This window comes from Eretmochelys imbricata, chromosome 10 (genome assembly GCF_965152235.1).
Source record: "Eretmochelys imbricata isolate rEreImb1 chromosome 10, rEreImb1.hap1, whole genome shotgun sequence".
NCBI classification, from domain to species: domain Eukaryota; kingdom Metazoa; phylum Chordata; order Testudines; family Cheloniidae; genus Eretmochelys; species Eretmochelys imbricata.
Window position 1 is genome coordinate 77813114 of NC_135581.1, and position 13487 is coordinate 77826600.

Sequence of the window (13487 nt, forward strand, 5' to 3'; positions counted from 1 at the left end):
TAGGTGACAGGGAGAGAGAGAGGAGAGAGGTAATTTCAAACTAGTCTTCTGTGTGTAATTACAGTGGGGAAAACCTGGGAGTGCTGAGAAAGCAGGAACCAGGAAATGACTAGGAAACCTGACCTTTGTAAGCACTGCGGGGCTGTCTACATTGAGGACCCTGTTGCAGGGGTTGCTTTTGAGCTTCCGCACAGAGCATGATAGTTGTACCCGTACCAGTGTCTTCTGAAGCATCTGTCTCATAGTTCTAATGCCATTAGTCCTCCTCTTACATGATTCCATGGCTGTCTGGGGGTGTGTGGATCTTATCATTCATTTCTGTAATATTATAAGAAGAATATACCCATGGGCTTAAATTGAGCTATAGCCCTTCCTCCTTGCCATGGGCAATAAACTCCTCCAGATCTCTCAGCAGTCAAATATGTGTAGCAAACCCAGGGGAATATGACGGTCCGTATTCTGTGCTGTATCACTGCTTTTGAGAGACGTGATTGGGTGTCGTATCGCGACTTCACATTCCCCCACACCCAGACTCATGCCATCTGTATACATGACATTCCTGCTGAAGGAAGGTCACTTCCCAGAGGAGTGTTATAAAATTAATTCTTGTTACATTATGTCACGGTTATGGTGTTTGCACAGTCTGGCTGCTCTGGTGATGAGGGTGTGACACGCAGGAGCATCTGTAAGAGGTTGATGGTTAAAGGTTATTACCTCCCGTGACATGGCAGGGGCAGCAGCCAGCGATTCCAATAGCTGCTGTTCCCTCTGCGATATCTGACATTCGACTCCATCCTCTCTGAAGAGGATCTGGCCTGGAGAGTGGACTTTTTAGCCAAGCTGCAGGGAATTTTGGTGATTCAACCTAAATGAGTTGAAGTGGCCTTCCCAGTTTGGAGCTGTTCTAATCTCTGCTGGAAACCTTTGAAACCGGCATGTCTGTGTGTTGGGAACTTGTATTTTTATGAGAGAGGTCCACAAGCCAGTACACCCACCCTGCACAACAGAGAACACGAACCTTTCACTAACAATGAAATCAGAAGACTTGAGCCATTTTTATGGCAACTATACAAAACAGCTAGACATAGACAGTGAGTTTATTATCGTGATGGGACAGCTTCTTTGTGTTTGTACATTTTTTGCCCAGTCTATGATAAACACATGCTGTAAACCCCCCTGACTGTGTAATGCAGGGAAAGATTTACATGGCATTAAGAAGAAACATTGCAACACTCACTACTATTATCAGCTGCTTTAGTCCCTCTCATCAGCTGTTGGTATTCTGTACTAATTTTAGAGAGGAGATACAGTATAATGGTTGGAGTGGGGGAGTAGCTGTCCAGGTTCTGTTCCTGACTCTGACTCAGTGTATGGCTGGGTAAATTATTTCATCTCTTCGCATCTAGGTTCATCTGTAAAATGGCTACAATAATTTTTGCTGCAAAGCTGTATACGGCTTTATCAGCTCAGGTTTGTATGGCACTTTGAAAGCGTAAAATGGAAGGTGCTATAGAAACGGACAATATTACAGTTGAATCTCAGAGTTACAAACACCTGGAGAATGGAGATTGTTCGTAACTCTGAAATGTTCGTAACGCTGAACAAAACATTATGGTCGTTCTTTCAAAAGTTTACAACGGAACAGTGACTTAATACAGCTTTGAAGCTTTACTATGCAGAAGAAACATGCTGCTTTCCCTTTACTTTTTTAGTAGTTTATGTTTAACACAGCACTGTACTGTATTTGCCTTTTATTTTATTTTTTGGTCTCTCCTGCTGCCTGATTGTGTACTTCTGGTTCCAAATGAGGTGCGTGGTTGACTAGTCAGCTCGTAACTCTGGGGTTCATAACTCTGAGGTCCTACTGTATTAATAAATAAGCAGTAGATGTGTTTAAAAATCAACCTCAGGTGGGCCAGAGCACGTCTGTTCATAGGAGCAGTGAACAGCCATCTGCAGCACATTCTGACCGAGCTGCTAGGTGGTGCCACCCAGGTTTTCTAACAGGAACAAGCTGTTAAAAAAAATCAAGCAATTCAGTTGTCGATTCAGTAAAGAAGTGTGGTTTCCTCCCTCTGCAGAACGGCAGGAACCTGCTGCACTGTGCAGCTCAGAGAGGGCACATCAATGTGATGGAGTTCATTATGGAGGACCTGGAGGACGTGCATGTGGATAAGACAGACAAGGTAGCAAGATGCTGGACCACTTCCAGTTTCATAGGGCCTGATCTTGCTCCATTGACATTAATGGGAACATTCCCATGGACTTCAACAGGAGCAGGATCAAGTCCTCAGGGCCAGATTTTGCACTCAGATGCACACAGAGGGCAAATCTGGGTTGTAGCTTTAAGAACATAGCAGGGCTGACTCCTCATTCACACCCAGATTCTTGATACCTTTACTGATGTTAAATAACACCTCACTCTAACAATACTGCATGCCTATGAAAGTCAATGACGCCACTCATGGAGTAAGGTGCTAGACAACATGGGCAAGGGAAGCAGTGTAGCCTAGCACACAGGACACTTGACTGTTACTGAGGAGATCAGGGTTCAATTCCCAGACCTGCCACCGGTTTGTTGGGTGACCCTGGGCAAGTCACTTCCCTCTCTGAGCCTCAGTTTCCTCATCTGTAAAATGAGGATAATGATACTGACCTCATTTGTGAAGTGCTTTGAGATGTATGGATGAAAAGTGCTATGTAGGAGCTGGGGATTATTAATATTACAGGTATCACACTCCAACCTCTGGTTCTCAAGCAAAGGCCTGCAGCAGGAGGTGAATCTTATATCCCACCAGGGCTTTGGAGCTGTGCTCTGGCTCTGCTCCAGCTCCAGGCAAAAACCTGCAGCTCCACTGCTCTGGAGCTGCTCCGCGCTCCGGCTCCTGGCTCCGCTCCAAAGCCCTGAATCCCACCTCAACGGTGATTTGACTCTGGCTCCAATCAGTAGAGAATTCTACAGCTAACACCCTCTCTCCCATGCTAGTCCCTTGGAGTTTCAATCCAGGTTCCATTAATTGAAGCCTGCTTCCCTAACATAGCTGATGCAGTGGGGCATGGGTAATAGTTTCCTTTTCTTATTACTGTATCTCCCACAGGTCTTTTACTGATTGATTGCTGCCGACGTGTTCAAGGTGCAGGCCTTTTTTTCAATCTGTTAATAAAGAAAGCACTTGCATTCACAAGGCACAACTCCAGCACCACATCCTGCCCTCCTGCACACAGAACCCTCACTGATGTCAATAGCAACCCTTTCTTTCCTTACCACACAGTTCCTGTAGTGATCCATTCGCTTTGCTGCTCAGAAAAAGTGGGTTGAACATGCAAATTACCTTTAGCCGAAACCTTTATTAAAATAAATGACTCACCAGATAATTGATGCTGCAGATCATTTTCCTTTTCTCTTTTTTAAACTGTAGTTTCCTTGTGATAAGCCTTTTACTTTCCCCTCTTCCTGTGAAATAAATATTGAGATTAACTTGCCCTTTTATTGTGCCAGATGAAACCAAAGTACACCAAAATGTTCATACCCGGGCGTGGTTCAGATCAGCTTGTTTCTATAGGATCGCCTCCAAATTTAAAACAAAAAATGTTTTGATACTGGTGATTTATATTATCACCTTTAAGTTACAGCACTAATAACTGGGGGTTGAAATACAACCAGCCTGCCAGGATATGAGTATTCACAGAGACATTATTTTTGGGCCTTTAGCAAAAATCATGGTGTTTGTGCTTTCCCAGTTTTCCACATTTCTCCTTTCTTTTACCTAAAGATGGACAAGACGGCGTTTCATCTGGCTGCAGAGCATGGGAGGTTAGAAGTGGTGGAGTTCCTGATTGGGTCAGGTTGTAGTCACAGTGTTAAAGACAAGGTATGGAAAGCAAAAGCCATTGGACAGGGCCAGAGAAATGTAACCAGGGACTAGATGGCTCGAGGGACTGTTAATGGGATACGGAGCTGGGTGGCTGGCTGAAATCTAGCGCAGGAGGGTTGTGAGCATAAGCTCATCAGCTAGTCGCACAGTCGTCTGCAGTGTCTGTGCCAAGGAAATTTCCGCCCAGCTGTTTGCAGTCCAAGTACACCACGGTAGTGGTGTAGTGGGGCAAGGACAGGGGTGACACGCTTCCCTGAGCTTTCTGGATGTCATAACTCTAAGGTACATTGTGATGAAGTTGCAACCTGACTCTACCAGAAAAAGCCGTCCCATTGGCTTGTCTGCAGGTAGATGGTAGGCCCCTAGTGGGGAGAAGGACACAGTGGGATTTCTATGCTTGGACCCAGACTGAGAGGAATGACAGATGAAAGGATCATCTGTTCAGTCACCTAGATCAAGGAATGTACATACTCCTATGATTTGCTGAACATTAGGGGCACTCCTATGTTATGGTTATGGGAGATGTCTCAGTAACTAGACAGATAAAGGAGACAGAAGACATTTGCCCCATTCAGAGAAGGTCCACGAGACCAATGCACCATCGCTCATGAGGGTGAAATCTGAGGCATTACTGACACTACAGTGATAACAAGATTCTGCTGCAATGGGGGACTGATACGTGTTCCATAACAGTAATAATTCACATCACCTAGGATATAAATTTGGGAATCTGGGAGAAGCATATTATTGTTACAAAGTAATGTTCTATGTATATTAAGAGACTCCTAGACCTCCCTTTGATGCACTAAAGCATTTTCATCAGAATTTGATAGTTTTTTTTCTTAAATGATGATTAGTAGATAAGAGAATGACTACAGGAATTGCGGTCAGACGAAATCACCCTAAATATTGGTTTGCAGAGAGTTGCTTTGTCTGGGTACTTGATCATGCAGTTTATTTACACCAAAGCAATGTTTATTTGCAGGAAAAGAACACAGCCCTACATTTGGCTGCTAAAAATGGGCACCCCACAGTGCTGCAGAAGATTGTGGAAATTGGACTGAGCCTAGAAGAAAAGAACATGGTGAGTGCAAAACAAACCAGACCAGAGCCTCCCTTTCATCCTTAGAGGTGATCTCCCACGCCAGCTGATTTAACCAACCCTACTGGCCAGGACTGATGGGGACTGTAATGAGGTTAACCGGGGCTTGTCTCTCTCTGGGGCGGCGGGGACCCCCACTGCCTCATTAAGTTTGGGAGGAGGTCTAGCAGGGAATTAGTCCGGCCAAAGGAGTCTTCCTCCACGGCCTCTGTGAGGGCAGAAACAACACAGTTAGTTGGCAGCCCAGGTCCTAGGTCAGGGCGGGGCAATCGTGAGTCAGGTGCTCAGGCCCTCTGGCTGGGGCTGGGCAAGAACAGTATATAACCAAGGAGGCAAGGTCCTAGGTCGGGGCAATGGTAAGTCAGGTGCTCAGGCCCTCAGGCAGGGGCTGGGCAAGAACAGTTTATCCACAGCGAGCCCAGGCCCTGGGTCCAAAGGCCTGGGAGAGGGGGAGATGGCCACCCGCGAGTTAGGGTGGCAGGGGGGATGCAGGCCCTCCCACTCCACTGCATCCCAGCCCGGGGCCCTAGCAGCAGCAGAAGACTGGCTGTGTCAGTGGGATCCTGGCCGCAACACACTGACATGGGTTCTGGCAGTGCTGCAGCCAGACTAGGGTCGGCTGCCCCCGGTCTACTTCCAGAGTCCCCCTCTTGAGGGACCTGGGTCAGGGTGGTGTCCTCGGGGGTTCCAGCACCACGGGTTCCTCAGGATCGCTGGTGCAGGGCAGGCTTGGCCACTCCTCCAGGTAGCTGGCCTGGGGCAGGCTTGGCCAGCCCTTGTGTCTGCCATAGGTCGCTGGGGCTTCCCAACCGGGAGAGAGGCTGGAGGCGTTTGGTCTCCCCTGCGGCTGCTCTCTCAGTGAGCTCTGGGGTTGGGTCTTTATACTTCTGCCACGCCTGACCCTCTAGGGGGTGAGCTCAGAACTCCCGGGCTCCGCCCACTCCGGTGTCTGGAGGGGCTGGTCACTCTCTGGGGCAGCGGAGACCCACACCGCCTCACTACAGGGACTGTATCTCGAACAAGTTTATGTAGCTATCTGGTTTTATTTAAAATGCACTGATCCAAAGTGCTGGGCATGTGTACAGAATATTGGTGAAAGACAAAATACCTGTTGGACCAACAGCCAAGACCAAAATCCCTCATTGTGACGCTTGTTTATCTTCTCACCCCTGCACATTCGGGATGCCTAAGCAGCTAATGAATTTTGTTCTAAAATAAATCTTGCTGAAACAATGTTGACTTAATCACTGAACAAATCACCCTTCTATCTGAGATCTTTCTCTCTACAGACGAACATCGAAAGTGTCTGTGATTGGAACATAGTTAAGGCTTTCTGGTTTTTTGAGGTTTATGCATTTCATTTTGGGTGTTTATTTTCTTAGCAATTTTTGATTTTTATGTAATGTCCAGAAATCGGGAGATTCAGGGATTTCTCTTTGAATATACAGTAATATATAGTGTAATGAGTAATCTCTTTGTAATGTTCCCTAGTGCAAAAACAGTACTGGTTCAAACAGCACTACGTTAAAGCACGTTAGGGAACCTTTAGTGCACACCAGCAGGGTCTACCTGGACCAATTAATGTGCAACACATTAACGTGCTTCAGAAATCATGCTCCCGTAGTCTGCATTACTGCTCCATGTAGACAAGCCCTTAGATACATGGAAGCATTTCTGCTGTTTATTGGACAAACAAAAACAAAAACAAAAAAAAATCAGTATTGGGGATATTTTGTCAGTTAAAACCTAAAATCAGAAGACCTAAACATAGTTAAAACCCTGGATAGCAAATCCTGGCTCAGTAAAGTCCTTAGCAATTGCAGGGCACACTACTAGTTAAGTTTATCAGCGTTCCCCTTATACCCTATTTAACGCTCTCTTTGCGGAGTAAATAAGATTCTGGTAAGGTGACATTTGATACTCCCTGGGAGTACATGTTTTAATTATTTTATTATAGTGTGTTCTTGTTGATGCACAAAAACATCTTTAGATCACATTAAGATTGTGACCTTGTTTAATCAAAGCTAGTAAATTACAGGGTTAGGCATGGAGTCCTTTTCAAACTCACTCTTTTGTACCTAGGTAGAATTGCACTAGCTAATACGTGTGGGTAAAATCACTTTGCTTACAGACCCGGGGGCAGATGGATTAAAGAACAGTGTATTAGATATGACTGATCAGAACATTCAGAGTCCCATGCTACATGCAAAACTGCCACTGCAGTCAGTATGGAGCGAGGATGTCACTGTATTGTTAGCGTGTGTGTGTTAATTTCCTTCCTTTTTCTAACTGTAGTCTGGAGGGAGAATGAATCCCTGGTCCTTAGAACCATGATTTTAACACATCAGGGGTTCGGAAGACAAGTTGCCAAAGAAGCCCAAGTTAATGAGTGGATTCTCCCGCCCCACAGCTGTGGCTCGTCCTTCCCTATGAAACAGAGAGTAACACTTGCTTTATTAGAGGCTCTAACAGCCTAAGCTAGCATGCCCATGTCAGGCTTGTTCTGCTGTGTTTCCAGGACGGTCTGACTGCTCTGCACTTGGCTGTGGAGGGAGGCCACTACGACTGCGTGAAACTCCTCTTGGAAGCTGGTTGTGACGTTAATGCCCAAACCCAGGTGAGCAGGAACGGTCTGAAGATGATTTTGTCTCTGAGCACCTCACGTTCGTGCTATCTGTAGCAACCGTGTGGCTGGCACAGCCTTTCACACGAGGTCAGCAATGCACACACAGGGCTAATCTCCATTCACCTTCCGGAATGCTACTCCTGTTAATAAAGTATCGGTGCAGGTGGAAAAGCCATTTGCCAAAAGGCGAGGCAAAACTCATCTGAATTTTGTATCTTAGGGAAGATTCCCTCTAAATGGGTCAGTCCTGCATTCCTTGTACCTCCAAAACTCCTGATTTCACTGCAGGGCATGGGCAATCAAGGCCATTCAACCAAATCGTTGCATTCCCATGTGAAAGTGGCTATGGCTTTGGTTGTGGAGCTAGCCAGTTGAAATCTATCATCCTAGTATTGTTGCATCCTTAACTGTGTGCACTGATTTCCTCCCTTGCTCCACAGTGGAAGGAATGCAGGGAGAACTCTTGGGGTGGCCTCTAAAACAACAGGGATCACTGGGAAGCAGAACGAACAGAGGCCCCGCTGGAAATACGTCCTTTGGCTTGATAAAAGGTCCCAACTAATATCAGCTGTGTTGCTGTCTTTCTCAGAAAGCGATGACCTGCCTTCATTGTGCAGCACTCCATGGCTATGAAGACATGGCCAGGATCCTTGTTGATGCAGGAATCTACATAGATGCAGTTAATCATGTAAGTCACATTAAATGGCTTTAAGCATTGATGAACAGATAGAGCCAAATTCCAGCTCTCTTTTCTTGGTAAAAAAATACGAGGCTCAATTCAACACTGCAAAAGTATGTATTGCTACGAGCCCGTATTGTGGCTAATCACAGCACTCCATTCAGCCAAGGCAAGATCTGCATCGGGGAAAACATGTCCTCTGATCCTGGGCCCTGCCTGAGAATGCCCCTGGGCAGCTCAGTTATGGAGTGCTTACCATACGGAGGGTCCCTTCATGTCGCGGGGCCAAAATTGGGTAGAAAACTGCTGCTCCCTCAGGCCACCCTGAGTCTGCGTGCACCTGTGTGTAGACTATCACCAGCCATTGTCAAGAGAGCTGGTTCCAAGAAAGCAGAGTTGAGTTGCTAGTTGACAACAGTAGCTGCAAGCTTGTTCCCACTGACTTCAGCGGGAAGGCGGCTAAACCTAGCCGTACATCATTCCCTTGCAGAACCTGGAACAATCCCGGCTGCAGTTTATACATTAAGCCAAAGGCTGCATGAATGGAAGTTAAGTTTCAGAAGTAGCCATTGTGTTCCAGCCAAGATGCCCTTGCTGTTAGGAACCAGGATGTAGGCTGTCTGGCCTAGTGGGCAGAGCAGGCATCCAGGTCAGAGAATGGAAGCGGGGGTAAGAGCCAGAGTCAACTGCCAAGTCCCAGAGCTAGGGGGTTGAGCCAGAGTCAGGACCAGTAATCAAAGATAAGGATCGGAGCTGGGGTCGGATACCAAATGCCAGAGCCAAGGGTGGAGCCAGAAGTCAGAACACGGGGGCAGAGCCAGGATTGGTAGCCAGCGGTCAGGAACAAGGTGAAAGGGCAGGAACTGGAGAGTGGCATGGATCAGACACGGAGCAGGAGCAAGGCGGGAGTGAGGAGCTGGTCAGGAGCAGGGCTGGATCAGAATTGCAGGAGGCAGGCAAGAGCAGGGGCCAACGTGGAGGCAGCAGCAGGAAGTCTGCACAGCTGCTCAGACAGCCCACGTGGCTCACTTCCTGGCTTAGGTAGCGGGTATGAGCCAATCAGGCAGCTGCAGGCCTTGGGGGCTCCGATAGACCGTCCTGTGGTGATTGACTTTCCAGGTTTAACAAGATGGTGCTTTGCTCATCTCCGTTGGTGCTGACAAGTTAGCGTCAGCAAGCCATGGCCCCCATAGCCCCAGGATGCAGACCTGCATCCTTGGATCCTTACATTCCCCCCCTACAAGCAGACTCCAGGACCCCAAGCTGTGTGCGAGCTAGAGACCCCAATGTCTTTTCCCCCTCATATGCAAATAATGCACCTTCTTCCCACAGCAACATGCATCAGCCATGCACATTGCAGTGCTGCAGAACTTCCCAGCCATTGTTAAACTCCTCATCGACGCAGAGTGCAACTTGGACATCCCGGATGAAGTAAGGCTTGGAACCCTTCCATCTCTGAGACGTGAACCACATTCACCGAGGTTTTAAATCAGCCAGTTCTGAGCAGGAGTGGGGAAAAGAACAACACTTTTAAATGTGGAAAACGTGGAAGTTCAGGTCCTGAAACATGAAAACAGCTGAATTGTTCACATTTTCCAAGCAAATGCAGGGCCTGGCCCTGCAAGTGCTCTCTGTGCATGGGATTCCTATTGAGTTCCTTGGGTGATCGAGACACAAAGTTTGCCAATTCAGCCCCTCACCTCTGAGCTGTACACAAAGAGAGAATTTCAGCACAGAAGGATATTTTGAGACAGTTAAGAATGACTGAAAATGGGGGGTAAGGTTGGATTTGGTAACACAAAAAGATCTTTATCACCCAGCATTTGATTTTAGTTATTATTCATTCTACTCTTGCAGTTATCTCAATGCACGCTTGCTTGCTTCATGCCTGCATCAAATTGCCACATTATTTTGTTTGGTTTCTTTTAAATTTCCTGGGATTTTCCAGAAGACCTTCAGTATGAAAAAAAATCATTACAGGGGTATTCATATTGACCTGTGGCCTTACTTGCCATAGAATGTTGATGGGAGAATTACATGGACGTTGAATGGGCATGAGGGAGTACGGAACATGCTCCTCTGTTCACACTTAGCCTTGTCTCCCAGTACTGTTATAAATGGCCATGTTTCTTCCCAACGTTCCTGGCCAGCATTTTCTCCCAGGTATTTCATCTTGCTTCTGCTTTCTTTTTACACAGAGGCAGCAGACACCACTCCATATTGCTGCAGAACACGGGAGACAAGACATAGCTGAGATGATTCTCATAGCAGGAGTTAACTTGAAGTTAATTGATAAGGTAAACATCCTTAGGGATGGGGTAGATGCGTGGGGATTGGGAGGAAAGCCATGTTTTGTTTGATCTCAGCCCATGAGTAAAACTGACAGTGTTCTTAACATACTAACATTTTCACGGCGTAAACAGTTAAAATAATGCTTTTTGGGGAGAGAGCAGAGGGTGTTGAATTTTTGAAGGGGATGTGAATGAGTCTTAGAAAAGTACAGGGTAGTTCACGCTTTGCTATGCAAAGTTCTCAGACCCAACTCCTGCTCCTGCCACATATCTTCACTTATACGAACTGAACAATGTTCTTCTGTAACAATCATAAATAACAAAGTATTGGGATTATAGTGCAAAGAAACATTTTAATGGGTAAAAAAAATAAAAGATCCAGTGTGTGTAGATCTGAAATACCCAGCATTCAGTGCTCTGCTTGCTGGGGAGAAAAAAGAAACCCCAGAACTCCAATTAACTAAAAGAATTTTAAGACGATCTGGCAAATTCTGTTCTTTGTTCTGAGAGTGTAGCTGGACATATTTGCATGTGTAGGAAGAAAACTCAAGAGCCTTCAGCCACAGGTTAATATCAGAGCTACAGTTCGCTATAAAGTTAAACAACAACAGGTTTTATAAACAAAAACCAAATCCAGTGACTTAGCCTTAGGTACAGAACCGAAATAACTGTTTATTGTTGCCACCATCTGGCAGCTCTTGGAACTAGAGCAGTGGTGCTCAACCTTTCCAGACTACTGTACCCCTTTCAGGAGTCTGATTTGTCTTGGGAACCTCCAAACTTAAAAACTACTTGCTTACAAAACCAGACATAAAAATACAAAAGTGTCACAGCAAACCATGACTGAAACATTGCTGGTGTTCTCATTTTTACCATATAATTATAAAATAAATCAATTGGAATATAAATATTGTACTTCCATTTCAGTATATCGTACATAGAGCCGTGTAAACAAGTCATTGTCTATATGAAATGTTAGTTTGTACTGACTTCGCTAGTGCTTTTTAAGTAGCCTGTTGTAAAACTAGGTAAATCTCTAGATGAGTTGATGTACCGCCTGGAAGACCTCTGTGTACCCCCCGGGGTACACGTCTCCCTGGTTGAGACCCACTGAACTGGAGGAAGACACTGCACAGAGAAAATGTGCTTGCTATATTGAGGACATTTTATCCTCGGTACAAAGTGAGAACTCTTCATTACCAAAAAGCCAACCCCAACACAGAATTCCTCTCCTGGTATGCTGCATTTATTTCTGATAGATTAGATAGATAGATATGTATTCCAGTCCCATTCCTATCTATGCACACACAGAGTTCATGCAACATACTGTTCATACATTAATAGTCAAACTGACCTGTGTCGTTTTCTAGGAGATGGTTTCTGTTCATACACGAATTGCAGAACTTTGTGGGATTACACAGATCAGTTCCGATTCATACACCTCAATGAATCTGTTGAACAAAGGGCCATAGTTTGTCTTGGACTTAACATGTAGTACTGAGTTGTGCCCTCGGAGACACGGGTGCAAGTGTTCGTTACTCCGTGAATGTCTGTAAAGTGCTTTGAAGCCCCCTATTCTCTCAGTGGTGAAATCGGAGACATTTCGGGCCAAGTTGTGGTTGCTCCTGCCTGAGGGGGAGAGGGCACGCAGAGAGGGCATGGTTGCTGTCGGAGAGAGGTATAGAGAACCTGGATCTGGGCGGGGCACCAGGCAATTAGCAAAGCTACCACTGGGCTCCCAGAGCGGAAGAGAAGGTGAGCACTGAGTGGCATTCAGCACTTAGAGTGACCAGCTGGGTTTGGAGAGTGGCTAGAGCCTGCCCCCTGCACTTAGTGCTCAGTGGTGCAGCAAGTGCCATTCTGAGACTCCTTCTCGCACCCCGTGGAGGCACTAGGCTTGCAAGGCACCCAAATCTACCTTGCCTATATAAATGTTGCTGATCCCCTTAGTTTGGCTTCTGTAAACCCTGCTCCTGTAACAACAGGTAAAAATAATTTTGCTTTATCCTCTTAAAGAGCTGGGAATAAAGTAATGGCGGATCACATTTGTCTAGCACCAGTGGTAAGTGGGGTGTTTCAGCTCCCACGTATGATGGAAGCTCCGTAATCACTGCAGATTGATGAAATGGCAGGATGGTCCAGTGGTTAACGTGCTGGCCTAGGACATGCGTTCAAGTCCCAGCTCCACCCCAGACTTCTTGTGTAACCACTGAGACATCACTTGTGTCTCTCTGGGCCTCAGTTTCCTATCTGTAAACTGGGGATAATAGCATAATCCCTACATTCAAGACTGGGAGGTGCTCAAAGACTATGGTGATGGGGGGGTCTGATTAGTCTCTTAAAGAGACAAATGGCAAATATATATTTTGGGCACAACATTTTTTTTTTTTTTTAAATCCCCTCAATTTCAGCAAGGAAAAACATCCCTGGATGTAGCTGCCCGGGGCAACCATATCAACTTGGCGGACATGATTATCAAAGCGGATCGATTTTACAAATGGGAGAAGGTAGGCATCATACACTGAGCCGAGTATCCTGAAAAGCATCCTTTCTATGGAGGCAATTCTCTGTGCTCACCGGAACGAGGGAAAGAGAAATGCAGAAGATCCATGGCAAACAGCTCTCTGTTTTCACTGCCCCGTTAGAAAAACAAACAACAAAGCAGCCCACAACTGTACCAAAGACTTTGCTTATTAATATAGGAGTCCCTGCTGTTAAATATCCCAGGCTGCACTGGGAGGAAGGGAAGCTGGATTTTCACAGATATTTAGTTACCAAAAGATCCAGACTGGTGCCTAGTGGGAGTTTATAAAGCACCTAAGCAGGTTACGCATCTAGCCCCCATTGAAAGTCAAAGGGAGTTAGACACTGTCACAACTCCCAGTCAAGTGCTCCCTCTTTGCCACTCACCAGA

General features: G+C 46.1%; 1 protein-coding gene across 2 annotated transcripts in view; it reads left to right on the top strand.

The window, feature by feature from the left end:
* ANKDD1A (ankyrin repeat and death domain containing 1A) overlaps nt 1-13487 on the top strand; it is a 31482-nt gene that overhangs the window by 12149 nt on the left and 5846 nt on the right. For both annotated transcript variants that reach the window (XM_077828061.1, XM_077828059.1), the window contains 8 exons: nt 2082-2186; nt 3774-3872; nt 4861-4959; nt 7496-7594; nt 8193-8291; nt 9615-9713; nt 10481-10579; nt 12985-13080. In XM_077828061.1, the coding sequence (XP_077684187.1) occupies nt 2082-2186; nt 3774-3872; nt 4861-4959; nt 7496-7594; nt 8193-8291; nt 9615-9713; nt 10481-10579; nt 12985-13080 (795 nt within the window). The remainder of the gene's footprint in view (nt 1-2081; nt 2187-3773; nt 3873-4860; nt 4960-7495; nt 7595-8192; nt 8292-9614; nt 9714-10480; nt 10580-12984; nt 13081-13487) is intronic.